General features: G+C 45.9%; 1 protein-coding gene across 1 annotated transcript in view; it reads left to right on the top strand.

Moving 5' to 3' along the window:
• Window positions 1–19816, top strand: part of LOC137415075 (uncharacterized) — a 60851-nt gene that overhangs the window by 37987 nt on the left and 3048 nt on the right. Inside the window, exons 3-4 of the mRNA XM_078784043.1 lie at window positions 10479–10523; window positions 14959–15009. Coding sequence (XP_078640169.1) covers window positions 10479–10523; window positions 14959–15009 — 96 coding nt within the window. The remainder of the gene's footprint in view (window positions 1–10478; window positions 10524–14958; window positions 15010–19816) is intronic.

A 19816-nucleotide genomic window follows, 5' to 3' on the forward strand; every position in this document is an offset into this window, starting at 1 on the left:
ATTTGCCTTCCATCCTATTTTCTAACCACATTAACCCATTTTTCACCCCCTCTATCTGATTCTCCTGGGCAGCCATTCTATTTTCCACCCCCATTAACCCATGTTTCACCCCTTCTATCCCATTGTCTAACCCCTCAAATTTCTTGTCTAACCCCTCAGATTTCTTGTCTAACCCCTCACCGGTACCCCTCGCTTCATCCCTCATTGCCCCCATTTGGCCCTCTAATCGCTCACTATCAGCCCTTGCTTCGTCCCTCATTGCTCCCATTCTGGCTTCTAGCCTGTCCATACTGTCGTTTTCTTTCTGCATTTTCACCATGAATTGGGCCATGATGGCTCGCATGTACCCTGGCATCTCGGGCTCGGCTGCCGCGACCACGGGCGCGGCTAAATTTGGTGCCGCTGTAATCACGTGCGCAAAGGCGCCATTTTGCGCGCCCGTAACCTCGTGCGTGAGAGCGCCATTTTGCGCGCCTGAAACCTCCTCAACCACCTCCTCATTGCCCTCCTCCACATACATTTCCCCGAGGTCCTGGGTCGATTCTACCCCGTCTATCTCTCCCACCGACATCCCGTCGCCTTGACCAGCCATGGCGCGATTTCAAAATTCGGGTTTTTTCTTTAAAACAACACAAATTTCGGCCGCTCCAAATTATGACCAAATTTTGTCTAGATGTTTTTAAAATTTGGTTCGGGCCTCGTATCTCAATCCCAGACACCAATTGTTACGGACCGCGGATAAGGATGTTGGTTTGCCGAGCGGATGTTTGCCAGCAAGGTGTCCCATACAGCTGGCGGTTCTCCACTGATGATAGGAAGGTCGCATAGTGACTGATATAAAAACCGAAAGGGTCACAGAGTTACAAGTGTACGGAAAGCCTCACTGCGTTGCCCTGATGAAGCCCCAACAAGGGCGAAACCAGGTCGGTAACTGTGAGTTTTGCATGCACTTGTGACAGTGTCTGTATTTATAATCCGTAATGACGCACTGCTAGATGGTTCTTCTGGAACTTTGCAGGCAAGGCGGACGTGCATGGCGATGACGTCATGTTGTCCGCTCATTATGTTGGAGAACCAGATTACAGATACCATTATTAGTAACTCCCAACCGCAACCAGGTCGACTCCATATGATGAGTGGATACCAGAGATAACGTCACCGCGTGGCAGGCGGTGCGTATCGCTCCCAGCAAGGTGCAGTAGCAGCTGTATGGGACACCTTGCTGGCGGTTCTCCACTGATGATATGAAGGTCGCATAGTGACTGATATATATATATATTGTTACAGACGTGGCTTGGATGTTATTTACCGAGCGGTTTTATGGTATGACCACGTCTGCACAAGTTACCCGATTGTGCCCGAACGTTGACTAATCGCGCTATGCTAGACCAATGAAGGAAAAAGAAGACACCCGGCTGGATCACAATAACACAATACGACACCAGGGATACGGTTCTCAAAGGTTGTTATTACAATAATGCGGAAGGTTTAGATTACAGGGACAAGAGGGAAACATAGGAAGGTGGGCACTTAAACACACTTATATTAACCCCAACAGACGACAGATAAACGGGACAAGGCTCACTCACACGGGGTTTGATGGCAAGGAAAGTGGGTAGCGATCGCTCCAGGTGCACCTGGGCTCAGGGCAGGATCACGTACGGTCCAGTTTAAGAGATGCGGTGGAGGTATTGCAGCGCTCGAGGGGTGGCGACTTCTCTCTCCAGGCTGGGGGCGCATCTCACGTCACATCCGGCGCGGGGCCGTGTATATCCGGCGGGGAGTGACACGCCCTCGGCTCGTTAGCTCCGCCTCGTGGAATCGGCACGTTGCTTCTCATTGGGTGCGTGCGGGGGGTTTACCAGGCTCCGCCCCTGACGAGGAGCTGACAGCCAGCCCCTTCGGGGTAACGCCGTGGAGCGCATGGTCATGGCGGGTAACCGAGCCGGTGTGAGGACGCACACTCCCCGCCCCTCTGTTGTTGTAGTCGTAGTTGTAGTTGTAATTGTTGTTGTAGTTGTTGTTATTGTTGTTGTTTGGGGAAGAAGATGGGAGGAGGTATGGGAAAGGTCCTAAACTCACTACTGATGCCATATAATCACATTCTGGTGCAACGAAGAGTCATAATTAATGGAAACGAGGCCTTAACTGACATAGATTAAGAATAACTAGGAAGATGTCCGAAAGTTGTCTACGTGTGGTGCGGTGGACCTGGGCACGACATTTAATGGGGGAATAAGGGGAAGGTCGGCTCTACTGATTGTTATTTACATGCAATGGGACTAGGGAATGGGGGATCGGGGAAAGTTGGGGAGTATTGGAGAAAATAGGGGAATATTTACAAGCGGATATGGAGGCCAAATTCCATATTCGCAACATTGCACCCTTCTCTACCCTCGGGGCGACCCGACCCGATAAATTTTTACCTACTTTAGTGTGGCACGCAATGTAGTTCCCTCTACTATTAACTCTACCCTGAGTGCGACAGTTTTACAGATATTCACAAATGAGTAAATATGTCCCCCTGCGACGTTGCACCCTTCTCCTCACAGAAACACACCCACAGGATAACCGAATCCGGAAAGAATTCTCAAACTAAACATACAGCCGGTAGGGAGCATTATTTACAAGACTACGCTGCTATTTACACTACGATCCAGGACCTGTTTTTGGAGGGACACATGCAGATGTTATGCATAGAGAGAGAGCGCGCTTGCCAACATCGATACACCAACCCACGAGTGCTCTGTGGCCGACGGCCTTTAATAACGTGCAGAGCACCCTTCCCGAGCATCAACAGCACCACCCCACCACCAATCGGTGCAGTCACCATTGTTCAATGATTAAAAATAAATGCGACAACCCCTAACCCTGCAGGTGTCTCTTGCTCTTCTTGTGGTGCACTTGGTGTCAACTAAAAGTGGTTCACCTGTATGGCATAGGTGCCACGTTGACCCATAGGTCCATCCCCGGGTGGTGCTTGGCCGCAAACGAACTGCGGTCCATTGTGGGTGGCCACAAACATTGCGGTCCATATGGTGTATCGATCCCGGCAGCAAACAGCGAAAGTGCAGGCCCACAACTGCGCAGCCAGCACCTCTCTCTCCTCTCTCTCTACCCCAAAGCCAGATCCTCGGAGGTGGGAGACAAAATAAGCAGACAAGTGAGTAAGGTGGTAAGGGCGCAAAAGTGCACGCAATGTAAGGTGATGCACACTGGGGGCACATGGGAACCAGGTGAGACAGGTACGTTCCTATCGTACGCCCCCCCCCCACCAGGTAACCTACATGGCCCCTCCCTTACCCCTTACTGTATCCACACAACACAACACTACCCATAAACATCTACTTTACAAATCAACAAACATCCCTACTGTCTTCCCCGTTCCTCCCATATACCAAATTCGTCTTCTCTCCCTCCTAACCAATCAAATTTGCCATTTTCAACTCTCATCAAAATTTGCCATCTCCAACTCAACATCAAAATTTGCCATCACCAATTCATCATCAGTCCCTCCTAGGGAGGGAGAGATGGAATCACCCCAATGTCTCATCCACGTCGTGATGCGTCTCACAAATCCTCACAGCAATCTCATTTCCTGCACAAAACAAAGAAAACACAGGTGTGGAGTCATCATCATCACCACAGGTAAGTGGCTGCGTATGGTGCGACAGGTTCATCACTCCTAACTATCTCCTAAATGACTTTAACAACTTTACACTACCCGGGGTCTTTCTCCGGCCAAACCATTGGCCCTCTTACACTATGGGTTCTAAAAACCAATTCCCATTGGCCAAACTGTGGTGCTCTTCAATTTGGGGTCTCACTCCCCCGATTCATCTCCCGGTGCCCTCGTACAATTTCTGGGCTGCGACGTGTACCTCTCCCAGTGGGTCTACCCACCTGCACACCTCCACCACTGCAGTTGCCTCCGAGCTTACCTGCTCCTTACCCTAACCTAACTACCAGGGGAAGGCCCTCTGGCTCTCTCCCCACTCCGTGCCCTCTCTGGCACTGGGCTGCCCGATCCACACCCGGGATCCTCAGGCACCCACTCACAACTACCGGCTCCCAGAGCCCACCTGCGGCCTCACCTGGCCGACATCCTCACAGTGGTGGAGTGCCCAACCAACTACACACACTAACAGGCTACACGCCCAGCCATTTCCACAACACTAATGCACCCATCCACAACACCATTCTGCAACCGCACCACAGATGCCAATATCTAACCACAATTTACCTATACCCTCTACCTAACACTTACACTACCCGCCCCGGGTACTCGTGAAAGGGGGTCCACTCTTCCCCCATCCACACCTTCGCACCATGCACACCACTCCGTACCACTTACTCCAACTCTCTCCACACACCTGTACCTGCACACCTGTGCTCTCACACCTGGTGCCACCTGCACCCTTCTCTCCCCAAGCGCATTCGCGCTGATCCACAACACTCACTACTCATACACTGCTCCACACACCTGTCCAGTTGCACACCTGTGCAATCACACCTGTTCAATTCTCACAAACACGGCATCATCTCAGCTAACTACTCCCCTCTGAAACTTGCGCTTCCCAGTCGCCCCTTTAAACTATTGTGCTCCCTCGTCATTATAATCCACACTAATCTACCTGCGTCCCCACTACAGGTATCAGTCACTAACTAATCTTAACGTCACCTAATGTCATCTTCGCTAGATCCCTATCAATATCCTAACCCACCCGGGCTAGTTTTCACTGCCATACACCCCATAAGCTATTGCGCATTTGCCCCACCTGTGAGGGATGGTGGATTTGCCATCCCACCACATCGGGGGTCTCTCACTATCAATTTTGCACGTCAAATTTCAACAAATCAAAAATTTGCCAATCACTACCCATCATCTGCCAATCACTACTGCCAATCCCTTGCCAATCATCAAATTTTGTTTTTCTCTAATTTTGGGTCCAAAACACTAACCTCATCACCCAGTCGACTCACTAATACCTCTCGGTGCGCCAATCCCTGTCCAAAGCCCGGCTTCGTAAAGCCAAGCAATGGATGCTGGTTGTTTTGTGCCAGCGGCTGGATGCGTCCGGCACTCGGTGCAGGGACGGGGGCTTACCCGGGCCGAGATCCCACGCATCACCTCGGCGTGGAGCCATCCAATGTCCCGATCTCGACCTGCCGGCACGTCTCAACAAAACGTGGTCGCCATGACGACCCTTCCTATCCAGCCGCCCGCTCCGCCTAGTGGAGCACGGACGCGGCCGTTCAAAGCGAGGCCCGGCACGCACCGAGGGCCCGATTCGGCTAAAAGTCGACCTAACCTCTAACCCGTGTAACGTCGATGCTTCACCTGCATGCTTACACCCCGCAGCCCGTTCCTTGCTAACACATCCAGCCGTCCCCATGCTCCTCGTACCTTTCCTTACACATCCAGGTACCCTCATTCCACTCACAGCCTTGGTCACACACCTGACCACCGAACACTTTGGCACACATTCGTTGGTCGCACACCTCACCAAAACACCTCTTCGCGCCCCCTCCTCTGTCACCTCCTCTGTGACAATCACAGGTGTGCCCTCATTCGCACACCCAACCACGTGCCTCACCACCAACTCCAGCGTGCATTCCCACTCACGCTCTACCATTCCAGGTGTGCATCCTTCCATCCCAGGTGTACATCCTCGCTCACCTGTCACAACTAACTCACGCTCCATGTCACTCTCACTACTTTCACCTCCACTCGTGACAACGCACTCACCCTTACTCTTGACAGCACACTCTTTCCTCATGCACCTGTCCGTCACACACCTTTCTCGCGCACACTCTCCCGTTACACCCTCTGTAACACTCACCACAGGTGGACACTCTTCCTTACTTCTGACAGCGCACTCTTTCCTCATGCACCTGGCCGTCACACACCTTTCTCGCGCACACTCTCCGGTCACACCCTCTGTAACACTCACCACACCACGCTTCCATGTGCTCCCTCGCACACGCGCTACGACCGACTCACTCCCGCCAGCACACTCACTCCTTGGCACGCACTTTTTCCTCACACACCCCAGAGTCGGACTTTCTTGCACACCTCCATTTTCGCACACCAGACCTGTCGCACACTTCACCAACGGCCTCTCACGAACACCCGGGTCTATCTCGACCCCCAAGCCTCTTAAATCACCTGGCGCATCATACGCACGACCATATTGGTCACCACTTACACCGGGTCCTCTTCCTCTTCGCTTCTCCTCCATCACCTGCGAATCCCTCATCCGGTTAATGAGCACATCATCACGATCCAAACACAGACTTTGGACCAATTCTTTTATCTCCTCTTTTATCTCTTTCTTATCCCCTCTCCGTCGCTTCTTAATTTCGCTCATCCCTTCCTCCACTTCTTCTAATTTGTGCTTCACCTCTTTTATTCCCCGGTACGTCTCCTCAAGCTCATCCTCTAAGGCTACCTTGACCGTTTCCATGTGCGTCCTCACCTGCCGGTCCTTCGTCTCCATTACCTCTATCACCTCGTCCAACCTCGTTGTCAGTCCCTCACGTACCATCTGACATTCCCTCTTTGTCGCTATCAAGTCGTTTTTTATGTCGTTTTGTGTCGCTTTTAAACCTCCTAATACCGCAGTGTTCCTTTGAACCTGCTCCACTAACTCCGTTTGTCCCACCGTCAGCTGCTCCACCTCCTGCGTCAGGTCCTCTATGCCCCCTTGTAACTTTACAGTCCCCTTTCTCACCTCCTTCTCCATGTGCTCCTTACAGTGCCTCACCTCCTCGCGCACTCCTCCGACCTCCTCACTCACTCCTCTTCTGATCTCTTCTCCCATCACTTGCATCTCCTGCCCAGATGCCACCCTCATCTGCTCCATTTCCTCCCTGTGAGCATCCAGTTTGGTTTCTACCCCCATTCTGACCCCCTCTATCTGCTGCTCCATTTGTTTAACTTCCCTTTCCGCTTGGTCCCTCATGTCCCTCAATTTGCCTTCCATACTGTTTTCTAACCCCTCTAACCCATTTTTCACTCCCTCTATCTGATTCTCCTGGGCAGCCATTCTATTTTCTACCCCCATTAACCCATTTTTCACTTCTTTTATCCCGTTGTCTAACCCCTCAAAATTATTGTCTAACTTCTCACCGGTACCCCTCGCTTCGTCCCTCATTACCCCCATTTGGTTCCCCATTACCCCCATTTGGTTCCCCATTACCCCCAATTGCTCACTCTGAGCATCCATCCGGTTCCCCATTTGTTCCCTATCAGCCCTCATTCCCATCATTATTCTGCTTTCCATTTCTTCATTATTCTTGTCCATAAGGGCCTTCATTTGCATAAAAAACAAATTCCAATCCACCGGGGGCGCTGCCACGGTCGCTGGCGCGGTGATCAGCGAGGCGCCATTTTGCGCGCCCGCTTCTTCGTGCGTGACGGCGCTATTTTGCGCGTCTGCTACCCCCGCTGTTTCGCTCTCCTCATGTCCCTCATGTCCCTCAATTTGGTCCTGGACCGACCCTGCTTCACTCTCCCCTACCGGACCCCAGCCGTCTTGATCCGCCATAGCGCGACTTGCAAAATTCGAGTTTCGTAAAACAAAACAAATTTCGGCCGCTCCAAATTTTGACCAAATTTTTTTTTTTTTCCTCTATTCGTTTTTTTTTTCCAAAATTTGGTCGGGCCTCGAATCCCACTCCTGACACCAATTGTTACAGACGTGGCTTGGATGTTATTTACCGAGCGGTTTTATGGTATGACCACGTCTGCACAAGTTACCCGATTGTGCCCGAACGTTGACTAATCGCGCTATGCTAGACCAATGAAGGAAAAAGAAGACACCCGGCTGGATCACAATAACACAATACGACACCAGGGATACGGTTCTCAAAGGTTGTTATTACAATAATGCGGAAGGTTTAGATTACAGGGACAAGAGGGAAACATAGGAAGGTGGGCACTTAAACACACTTATATTAACCCCAACAGACGACAGATAAACGGGACAAGGCTCACTCACACGGGGTTTGATGGCAAGGAAAGTGGGTAGCGATCGCTCCAGGTGCACCTGGGCTCAGGGCAGGATCACGTACGGTCCAGTTTAAGAGATGCGGTGGAGGTATTGCAGCGCTCGAGGGGTGGCGACTTCTCTCTCCAGGCTGGGGGCGCATCTCACGTCACATCCGGCGCGGGGCCGCGTATATCCGGCGGGGAGTGACACGCCCTCGGCTCGTTAGCTCCGCCTCGTGGAATCGGCACGTTGCTTCTCATTGGGTGCGTGCGGGGGGTTTACCAGGCTCCGCCCCTGACGAGGAGCTGACAGCCAGCCCCTTCGGGGTAACGCCGTGGAGCGCATGGTCATGGCGGGTAACCGAGCCGGTGTGAGGACGCACACTCCCCGCCCCTCTGTTGTTGTAGTCGTAGTTGTAGTTGTAATTGTTGTTGTAGTTGTTGTTATTGTTGTTGTTTGGGGAAGAAGATGGGAGGAGGTATGGGAAAGGTCCTAAACTCACTACTGATGCCATATAATCACATTCTGGTGCAACGAAGAGTCATAATTAATGGAAACGAGGCCTTAACTGACATAGATTAAGAATAACTAGGAAGATGTCCGAAAGTTGTCTACGTGTGGTGCGGTGGACCTGGGCACGACATTTAATGGGGGAATAAGGGGAAGGTCGGCTCTACTGATTGTTATTTACATGCAATGGGACTAGGGAATGGGGGATCGGGGAAAGTTGGGGAGTATTGGAGAAAATAGGGGAATATTTACAAGCGGATATGGAGGCCAAATTCCATATTCGCAACAATATATATATATATATATATATATATATATATATATATATATATATATATATATATATATATATATATATATTTCAATGAATTTTCCTCGGCAACACCGGGTACCTCAGCTAGTTATATATAAAATACAGTAACTTATTTTATTTCGCTGTAGTTCATGGGTTGTGAAACGACTTGTTGAAATTGAATGTTAAATTTTTAACACAAATCGCAATATGAATCGGAAAACAAACCTGCTATTTCACAGTAATTTGGCTCTGAATTTTTCCCGATCCTGCATGTGCAGAGAGGAGTGAGATAATTCACCGTCTGCCCATGTTTTTCGGTTTTATATCCAGAAAATACAGAGATATCAAATGAATCCAATGAAAATTGACGATTTTGTGACCGAGACCTTTTGACATATTGCCCTCTTGACCTTTTGCCCCTCAAAAACAATAGGCTTCGAGCTTGTCAATGCTGCTACCAGGTGCTCAAATTTCGTGAAGATCAGCGTACAACTCCTGCAGGCGATTAACATGCAGACAGACAGACAGACAGGGGTAAAACGATAACCTCCTCAACCTTCGGTGGTGTAGGAAACAACAAGGATGTAATACAGTTTGATACAAATTAATTTCATTATTTCTCATCCACATTTTCTTGAATTACAAGTCTTCATTCAACTCGGTCCTTTCACCCTGAAGTTGTTTTCCTGCAATGTCGAGAATTCCGAGTGCAATTCACATATGTGCAGGTAATTCGTGCCCTTTTAAATGCATTGTTGTTACTAGGGCATTGCCCGTACGTGGGTGCCCGTTCCTTGCCAAAAAAAAAAAAAACGCTACCCGTACGCTCTACCCCGCCCGTACGCCCGTAAACAAAAAAAACAACGCTCTTCGCTTCCGCCCTTCACTCTGACTGAATTGGGAGAAATAATGCGCATAAGAAATCGAGAAATTATTATTTTCTCCGGAAGAAATCGAATTACGAACCGTAATGGCGCACCGCCGCACACGCTAGGCTCCGCTCGCTCTCACATCGGCCACGCCTACGCAACAAAGCGTTCTGTGATTGGCTGCCGGAAGTGAAGTCTTCACTGTCCGGAAGGTCGCAAATCGTCGCAGTTACGATGAATCGTTTTAATTTAATCGCAGTTTGAATTCGCTTTAAAACATAGTTTAACGGCAACATAGTTTTCCAACGTGAAATAAATGAATACGCTCTCAAATGTGCCGTCCGAGGCAGAGTCTGATCGCCACGTTCGGCACACGTGATAGCTCGCTGCTCTCTGATTGGTTGAAGCGTTTTTTGGACATAGCTCGGTAAGTACTTCTCCGATTAATATGAAACCTTGAAAAGGCACATCCTCGGGTCCCCAGCAATATACCTGGCAAGTTTAAAGTATATCGGACCGGTAGTTGTCGAGAAACAGCGGTCACAGACAAACACACAGACATACAGACATACACACATACACACATACACACATACACACATACACACACACACACACACAGAGATTGCTGGAATTATAGATAGATGCAGTACCCGTCCAGCATCTATTGTTTTTGGTAAAACGTGGAGAATCTCGGATTGTTGGGGAAAGAAAAGGTTACTGTTAAATGCAGGAATGTTTGTTTTTATAATTTTAGATTTTATCTGCACACAAACCTTGTTGTTAGTCTCTTATGTGATGTATTTGCAGATGTTCACATTTTAAAGGTGGAACCTGAAGCTTTGGATCAAAAAGGTGATGAGAATTTTTGGACTCTCTTTAAATTTATTTTGTTACCTATCGATTTATGAATCACTTTGTGGAAATTATACAGTAATGCTGAAATTATACAGTAATGCTGAAAGTATGCAACAACATTGCGATTCAATGCTTTGCTTTTGCTATGATATTCTGCCAGGGAGAGGAGTGGGTATACTGTATTTGAAGGAGTGGTGCTGGGGTAGGTCATGAGTGGATGGTTATCTTCTATTATATATACTAGGGCATGCCCGTACTATATATATATATCTAAAATTATATCCCCCCCCCCCCCCTCTATTTACATGAAATGGTTTTGTCCATTCGCAAAGCCAAAGCGGACGGCTTGCGAGTACGGTGACAATCCCCCCCCTCTATTTACATGAAATGGTTTGGTCCAAAGCGAACGGCTTGCGAGTTCGGTGACAATCCCCCCCCCCCCCCCCCTCTATTTACATGGAATGGTTTGGTCCAAAGCGAACGGCTTGCGAGTACGGTGACAATCCCCCCCCCTCTATTTACATGAAATGGTTTGGTCCAAAGCGAACGGCTTGCGGAGTTTGGTAAAGAAATCGCCATAGCTCGGTAACTACTTGTCCGATTAATTTAAAACCTTGAAAAGGCACATCCTCGGGTCCCCAGCAATATACCTGGCAAGTTTCAAGTATATCGGACCGGTAGTTGTCGAGAAACAGCGGTCGCATACACACACGCATACACACACACAGACACACACACAGACACACACACAGAGATTACTGGAATTATAGATAGATATAAAAGAAAGTTTTTGTTTGTTTGTTTGTTTGTTTGTTTGTTTGCTTGTCTGCTGCACGCACTAATCTGAACGGTGAAAGATAGGAGGAAACCTCTGACACAAAAAATGTAGGGACGGGCCCCGGGAAGGTTTTAGGCTAGGTGGCGAGGCCGGTCGAGGCCACCTCAGCCGGGCTGGGCCCATTTCGCAATTGAAAGCTGAGCTGAATTATAGTAGTCAATCTTCTATGCCCGCGAGTAAAAGCTGAATTATAGTAGTAAATTCATTCAAAAAGAACTAAAAATGTCGGGACGGACCCCGGGAAGGTTATAGGCTAGGTGGCGAGGCCGGTTGAGGCCGCCTCGACCAGGCTGGGCCCATTTCGCAATTAAAAGCTGAGCTGAATTATAGTTGTCAATCTTCTACGGCCACGAGTAAAAGCTGAATTATAGTAGTAAATTAAATCAAAAAGAACTAAAAATGTCAGGACAGGTGGTGGCTCATGTGTTTATAAGTTCTGATTTGTGAGACAATGACTGTTTAAAACCTGTTGTAAGGTGTATCATGGTAAAAAAGAATGTGATCCAATAGCTATTGCCAACATTCTCACAGCGTCTCTGTGCTATTGTACACCGCTCCTTTCCGATGCCATCTCAAGGCACTGCATTACGTCATTGCCGGGCACCGAAGGGGGCTCGGCAATGACGCACGCTGAAAGGGAGTACTCAGTTTTCACTCTGTTTGTTTTCTTGTTTTCTTGTTTGTCCGGGCGATATCTCAGCTATCCTTTGAGCTAGGAAGCTGAAATTTCGGCACAATAGTGAGAAAACGGTGTTTTTTGTTTTTTGATTAATCAATTAATTGATGAGTTATTTAATTATTAGCGATTAATTAAGTACTTATTTAATTAATCAAATTTCCTTTCTCTTCTGGCCATTATCTCAGGCACCTTTTGAGTTAGGAAGATGATATTTGGACATGCCAATGACCAAGTGATTTGGCTGCAAAGGCTATTTTTGATTTATTGATGAATCTATTAATCAATTAATCGATTAATTATTTAATTATTCGATTAATGACTAATTCGTTTTTTTTAAGTTACAGATTCTGATGAAATGGTGGTGGTTTATGTGTTCTATTAGCGAATTGATTAATTATTTCATTTTTTTATGATTATGATTTATTTATTTTCATTATTAATTATTTATTTATTTTATTTCTCATCTGGGCAATATCTCAGGCTCATTTTGAGCTAGGAAGCTGATATTTGGACCTGACAATGACCAAGTGATTTGGCTGTAAATGGTATTTTCGATTTATTGATTAATTAATTAATCGATTCATTATTTAATTATTCAATGAATGACTTCATTAATTAATTTTTTTAAAGTTATAGATTCGGATGAAATGGTGGTGGTTTATGTATTCTATTAGCCAATTGATTAACTTTTTTTTTTAAAAATAATTATTCTTTATTTATTTTTATTATTAATAATTTATTTATTTTCTTTCTCATCTGGGCAATATCTCAGGCACCTTTTGACCGAGGAAGCTAATATTTGGACATGACAGTGACCAGGTGATGTGGCTACAAAGGATATTTTTGATTTATTGATTAATCATTTAATCGATGAATTTTATATTGATTAATCAATTATTAAATTTTTTATTAATGACTTTTTAAATTACATTTCTAAAAGATACAGTCACGTGAAAAAGTAAGTACACCCCATGTAAAGTTTTGACTTTTTCAACATATTTCAACATACAGCTATTTGATCTTCATTTCAACAATATTGATAGATAAAGGTGATATAATACAACAAATATCATGAAACATTTACATTTTGTAGTCCATTGTATAATTTAAATAAACATAAATGCAAATTTCGCATGTGGAAAAAGTAAGTACACCCTTGGCTCTAATAGGTGGTATTGCCCCCTTTGGCAGAAACAACCTCAAGTAGGCGTTTCTTATAACTGTCTACCAGTCTCTGACATCGACTGGGAGAAATTTTTGCCCACTCCTCCATGCAGAATTCTTTCAGCTGTGCGATGTTTGAGGGGTTTCTTCCATGCACAGCTCGTTTCAAATCCCCCCACAACATCTCGATGGGATTTGGATCCGGGCTTTGACTTGGCCATTCCAGAACCCTCCATTTCTTTCTTTTCAGCCATTCCTTGGTGGATTTACTGGTATGTTTAGGGTCAATGTCATGTTGCAAGGTCCACCCTCGGTTGAGCTTCAACTTTCCGACAGATAGCCTCACATTATCCTCAAGCACCCTCTGGTACAATGAAGAATTCATTGTGGATTCTATGATGGTGAGATGCCCAGGCCTTGATGCAGCAAAGCTGCCCCAAACCATAATATTTCCACCACCATGCTTTACAGTTGGTATTAGGTTATTGTGGTCAAATGCTGTATTTGGTTTTCGCCAAACATGTCTTCTGGTACTGTGGCCAAATAGCTCTACCTTTGACTCGTCTGTCCAGAGCACATTGCTCCAGAAGTGCTGGTCTTTGCCTCGGTGTTCATTGGCAAACTTTAGTCTTGCCCTGATGTTCTTTCTGGACAGCAAAGGTTTCCTGCTGGCACACCTCCCATGTAGATCAAATTTGTGCAGCCTCTTTCTAATGGTAGACTCGTGCACTTTGACATCAAAAGTGGCAAGAGCTACCTGTAGGTCCCGTGATGACATTCTGGGGTTCTTAGAGACTTCTTTCATCATCTTGTGGTCTACTCTCGGGCTGAACTTTCTGGGGCGGCCTGGCCTGAAGAAGTTGGCAGTTGTTTGGAATCTTCTCCACTTGTAGATGATCTTCCGGGCAGTCGAATGTTTGATTTCAAATTGTTTGGAGATCTTTTTAAATCCCTCCCAGACTCGTAGGCATCTATAACCTTCTTTCTGAAGGCCTCACAGAGCTCTTTCGATCTAGGCATGGTGACGCCGCACACTTCAAAAACAAAGAGCAAACAAAACTAAATGTCTGAGGTTTAAATGAGACAGGTTCCTCCAGATCCTCTCTGACGATGTTCTAATCATTTGCACCTGAGCTGGTGCACCTGATTCTCATTTTAGATATTTGAAGTAGTGATAAATGTCGGGGTGTACTTACTTTTTCCACATGCGAAATTTGCATTCATGTAAATTTAAATTATACAATGGATTACAAAATATAAATGTTTCATGATATTTGTTATGTTATACCACCTTTATCTATCAATATTGTTGAAATGAAGATCAAATAGCTGCATGTTGAAATATGTTGAAAAAGTCAAAACTTTACATGGGGTGTACTTACTTTTTCACGTGACTACATCTTCGGATGAAGCACAAGTGGTTTAGTTATGCTATTAGCCAATTGATTAAGAAAATATTTTATGACGATCTTTTATTGATTTTAATTATGCAATTAATCAATCAATTATTGTACATCTCTCCCTCCCAATGCAGTCTCTATGAGCCGTGCTGTCGGCTTTTTAATTATTTGGCATGGGGGCGGTGTACTTTGAATGTATCTGTACTTGTTTGGGTATTTTTCATTCATGAACATATTAGCTTTTTTATGCAGTATCGTCCTTACTTTGTCACGTTGTACCGATTTGATTTGTTTGTGCGTATAAATATTTCCTTACATTTAACTCGATACCAATTTGCTCTATTTTTTCAGTTTCCTTTGTGAAGATTGAACGACCTGATTGGGATGCTGTGGACACTGCAGGTAATAATAAAGTTGCTTGCTTTGTATTTTTATCCTTGTTGAGGTTCACACTTGCACATTTAAAATATATCAACTTCAGGTTCCCCTGCACTTGATAGAGTTTTGGTAACTTGTGAGTCATGAACACTTCAAGCCTAGAATTGATCCTCGATTGGTTACGCTTTGCCGCTTAATGCTGGAATATCCACTCAGCAGCCATGGAGATCAAACCCACACCCTTGACGGAAATGCAACAAGCTTACATGCACTCACAACCAAGCTTACATGCACTCACCACCAAGATTTGTTGCACTCGCCACCAAGATTTGGTGCACTCCCCATCAAGCTTTCATGCACTCACAACCAAGCTTACATGCACTCACCACCAAGCTTTCATGTACTCACAACTAAGCTTACATGCACTCACCACCAAGCTTACATGCACTCAGCACCAACCTTTCATGCACTCAGCACCAACCTTCCATGCACTCACCACCAAGCTTTCATGCACTGACCACCAAGCTTCCATGCACTCACCACCAACCTTCCATGCACTCACCACCAAGCTTTCATGCACTCACCACCAAGCTTTCATGCACTCACCACCAAGCTTCCATGCACTCACCACCAAGGTTTCATGCACTCACCACCAAGCTTTCATGCACTGACCACCAAGCTTTCATGCACTCACCACCAAGCTTACATGCACTCACCACCAAGCTTTCATGTACTCACAACTAAGCTTACATGCACTCACCACCAAGCTTACATGCACTCAGCACCAACCTTTCATGCACTCATCACCAAGCTTACATGCACTGACCACCAAGCTTCCATGCACTCACCACTAAGCTTTCATGTACTCACCACCAAGCTTTCATGTACTCACCACCAAGCTTTTATGCACTCACCACCAAGCTTTCATGCACTCACCACCAAGCTTTCATGCACTCACCACCAAGCTTTCATGCACTCACCACCAAGCTTTCATGCACTCACCACCAAGCTTATATGCACTTAGCACCAAGTTTATAAGCCCTCACCACCAAGCCTGCATGCACTCACAATCAAGCTTACATGCACTCACCATCAAGCTTGCATGCACTCACCATCAAGCTTTCATGCACTCACCACCAAGCTTATATGCACTCAACACCAAGCTTATAAGCACTAACCACCAAGCTTTCATGCACTCACCACCAAGCTTACATGCACTCACCAGCAAGCTCTCATGCACTCACCACCAAGCTTTTTATGCACTCACTACCAAGCTTACATTCACTCACCAGCAAGCTCTCATGCACTCACCAGCAAGCTCTCATGCACTCACCACCAAGCTTGTTATACACTCACCACCAAGCTTACATGCACTCACCACCAAGCTTACATGCACTCACCAGCAAGCTGCCATGCACTCACCAGCAAGCTTTCATGCACTCACCAGCAAGCTTTCATGCACTCACCAGCAAGCTTTTTATGCACTCACCACCATGCTTTCATGCACTCAGCACCATGCACTCACCACCAAGCTTTCATGCACTCGCACCAAGCATACAAGCACTCACCCCCGAGCTTCTATGCATTCACCAGCAAGCTTTCTTTCACTCACCACCAAGCTTTCATGCACTCACCACCAAGCTTATATGCACTTGTTGTAAATGTGGCCTGATTTCCGTTCAAACGTTTCTACCCATCTACTGTTGTACTTGCCGCACAAATCATTTCCATACTTTTTATAGTCCCTGGAGGATGAATATTGGATAGTTGTAATCGTGATGACGAGTGTGTTGCGCCATAATCATTGAAATGGGGTGCATCCCCCACAACTTGGAGTGTTCCGTGTCAAATTTTGTCTTGAGCCGGTCATCTGACTTTCAGACGAACCGAGCGTGTGCGATTCTCAGTCAACATGGCATGCTTTCTTGGTGGAGAGGAGAGCAGAGTGAGGGGTGGAGAGGTTAGGTATTCTGGTTATTTTGGGTCTTTCGGGGTCTTTATGGTTTTAAGGGTCTTGGGGGACTTCAAAGTTCTGAGCTAAGGGGACTCAGCAGTCTAAAGGGTCGACATGTATATTCCAACAGTAAGTAATTAATTGATGTATGTAATTAATAGCCAGGATGCAACGAATATTCAAACTACGTAATTCATAGATGCATTGTGACACAGCTTCACGGCTTCACGGACCGTGTTTTTTTGAAACTTAAAACTTAAGTTAACTTAACTTAACTTTCTTAAAGTTAACCCTAACTTTTTTAAGTTAATGTAACTTAAACTTAACTTAAAGTTAACTTAAAAAGTTAACTTAAAAAACTTAAAAAGTTAAAAAACTAAAGAAAAAAACTATAAAAGTAAAAAACTATAAAAACTATAAGTTTCTATATAAACTACTAGCAGAAGTACCCGGCATTGCCGGGCGGGGGAGGGGAGGGGAGGGGGAGGGGAGGAGAACGGGGGGGAGGGGAGGAGAGGGGGGGAGGGGAGGAGAGGGGGGGAGGGGAGAAGAGGGGGGAGCGGGGGGGAGAGGGAGAGGGGGAGGTGGGAGGGGTGAGGGGAGGTGGAAGGGGAGGGGCTAGGGGGAGGTGGAAGGGGAGGGGGGAGGGGGAGAGAGAGGGGGAAGGGGAAGAGGGGAAAGGGAGGGGAGGGGGGAGGGGAGCGAGGAGCCAATGAGGTGGTATACCTTGCACCTTGAATGTACGCATGAATCCTTGCTCAGTGGCGACGCGATCTGCTCCAAACGAAGTCATTTGGAACGAAGAGTTGTAATTACGGATTTCCTTCAGGAAGTGTCTGGATTGAGTCATAGTTGATTGAAGTAGTTCTTTCAAAGGTTCCGGTGGAGACTGGAGAGAAGGCAAAAGGACATTGCCTCCCCTGCAACACATTCCTGGTGTTTCTCCCTTCCATTTCAAGGCATGGCAAAACTGACAGGTGAACGACATGGAGCCAATATCAACATTTGAGGAGTAGTCAGTGTTCGGATTGTAACTGAATGCAGCCTTCTCCCATGCAATGGCCGGCTGCCGTCTGCCTGATGGTTGCCAGTTGTTGAGTCGTTTTTGGCGCTGTTCTTCTGTCTCCTGCTGTCTGGCCCTCGCTACACTTTGTTGATTGGCGTTTAGACGTGCCTCTGTCTCATCTTCTGTCTCTCGCTGTCTGGCCCTCGCCACACGTTGTTGATTAGCGTTCAGACGTGCCTCTGTCTCATCTTCTGTCTCTCGCTGTCTGGCCCTCGCCAGACGTTGTTGATTGGCGTTTAGACGTGCCTCTGTCTCATCTTCTGTCTCTCGCTGTCTGAATCTAGAGACACGTTCTTGATTGGCTTGTCGATGGTGAAAAGTATCTTCATCGGTTTCATGGAGTCTCCGATCAGCGATTTTCCTTGCTCGGGAGGTTGAACGCGACAAATTTCTTTTCTTCGGTGCCATTGCCTTTATCACAGTCAGTCTTCCAGTCACTCACTCGTGGACAAATTCACATTTTTTTCACTTTTACGTTTACACGTGGTAATGAAGATTGCAACTTCTGCAATCAAACAAACGACGCAAACGCAAGATTGCAACTCTGCGTCATGTTGTGGGCGTGGCCAACGTGGCCTCATGCTCCCAGGTGATTGGCTAACTCGAGCTCGAGTGAGCCATAATGTGCTACGTTATGGCAAAAAATATGGATCTAAAGATGAAAGAAAAAAGAAACCTATGTGGTGTGAATGGCAATGGTCATTCGATATATTTTCACTTTTACATTTTGGCTAACTCGCTTGCGAACCTGACGAAGATCCTGAGCGAGGATCGCTACGCTACGCTATGTTATGCTAACGCTACATTAGCTACGCTACGTTCGCTACGTTATGGCTAAAAATATGGATCTAAAGATTAAAGAAAAAAAAACCGATGTGGTGTGAATGGCAATGTTCCTCGCTGAAATGTGAAAAAACGCAATCGCTTTTTGCTCTGAATTACGTGCGAACGCGTAACTGCGAGATTATGGCGGCAAGGATGGAACATCACGTGATCGCTCTGAGCGAATCAGCACGCTGCTCTGCCACCGGCTCAGATTCCGTATATAATATTCCTCGCTGAAATGCGCTGAGGTAAAAATATGGATCTCGTCAAATATTTTTAGGTAGGCCATGTTCTTCCCTGGCTCAATGGCCATGTCTATGCCAAATATCAAGCACATGAGCCTCTCCGTTTAGGAGTCTATCGGTAACATTACACACACACACACACACACACACACACACACACACACACACACACACACACACACACACACACACACACAGTGTTTTATATATATAGATATAAACTATAAGTTATAAAAATAAAGTTAAAGTAAAGTTAAAGTAAAGTTTCTATATTAACTATAAGTTATAAAAACTATGTTATAGTTAAAAAACTATAAAAGTAAAAAACTATAAAAACAATTTTTTTAAAAAAAACTAAAAAAAACGTAAAAGTTAAAGTTAACTGAAAACTTAACTTAAACTAAACTTAAACTTAAAGTTAACTTAACTTAAACTTAAGTTAACTTAACTTTTTAAAGTAAACTTAACTTTTTAAAGTTAACTTTTTTTAAACTTAAAACTTAACTTCAAAGTTCTAAGCTAAGGGGACTCAGCAGTCTAAAGGGTTGACATGTATATTCCAACAGTAAGTAATTAATTGATGTATGTAATTAATAGCCAGGATGCAACCAATATTCAAACGACGTAATTCATAGATGGATTGTTACACAGCTTCACGTACCATGTTTTTTGGTGTTATATGTATTTGAAGATGAGGAAATAGAAAAAAAAGAATTCGACATTTAAACAAAACAATTAAAA

This window comes from Myxine glutinosa, chromosome 1 (assembly GCF_964187855.1).
Source record: "Myxine glutinosa chromosome 1, kmMyxGlut1.1, whole genome shotgun sequence".
Lineage (NCBI taxonomy): Eukaryota > Metazoa > Chordata > Myxini > Myxiniformes > Myxinidae > Myxine > Myxine glutinosa.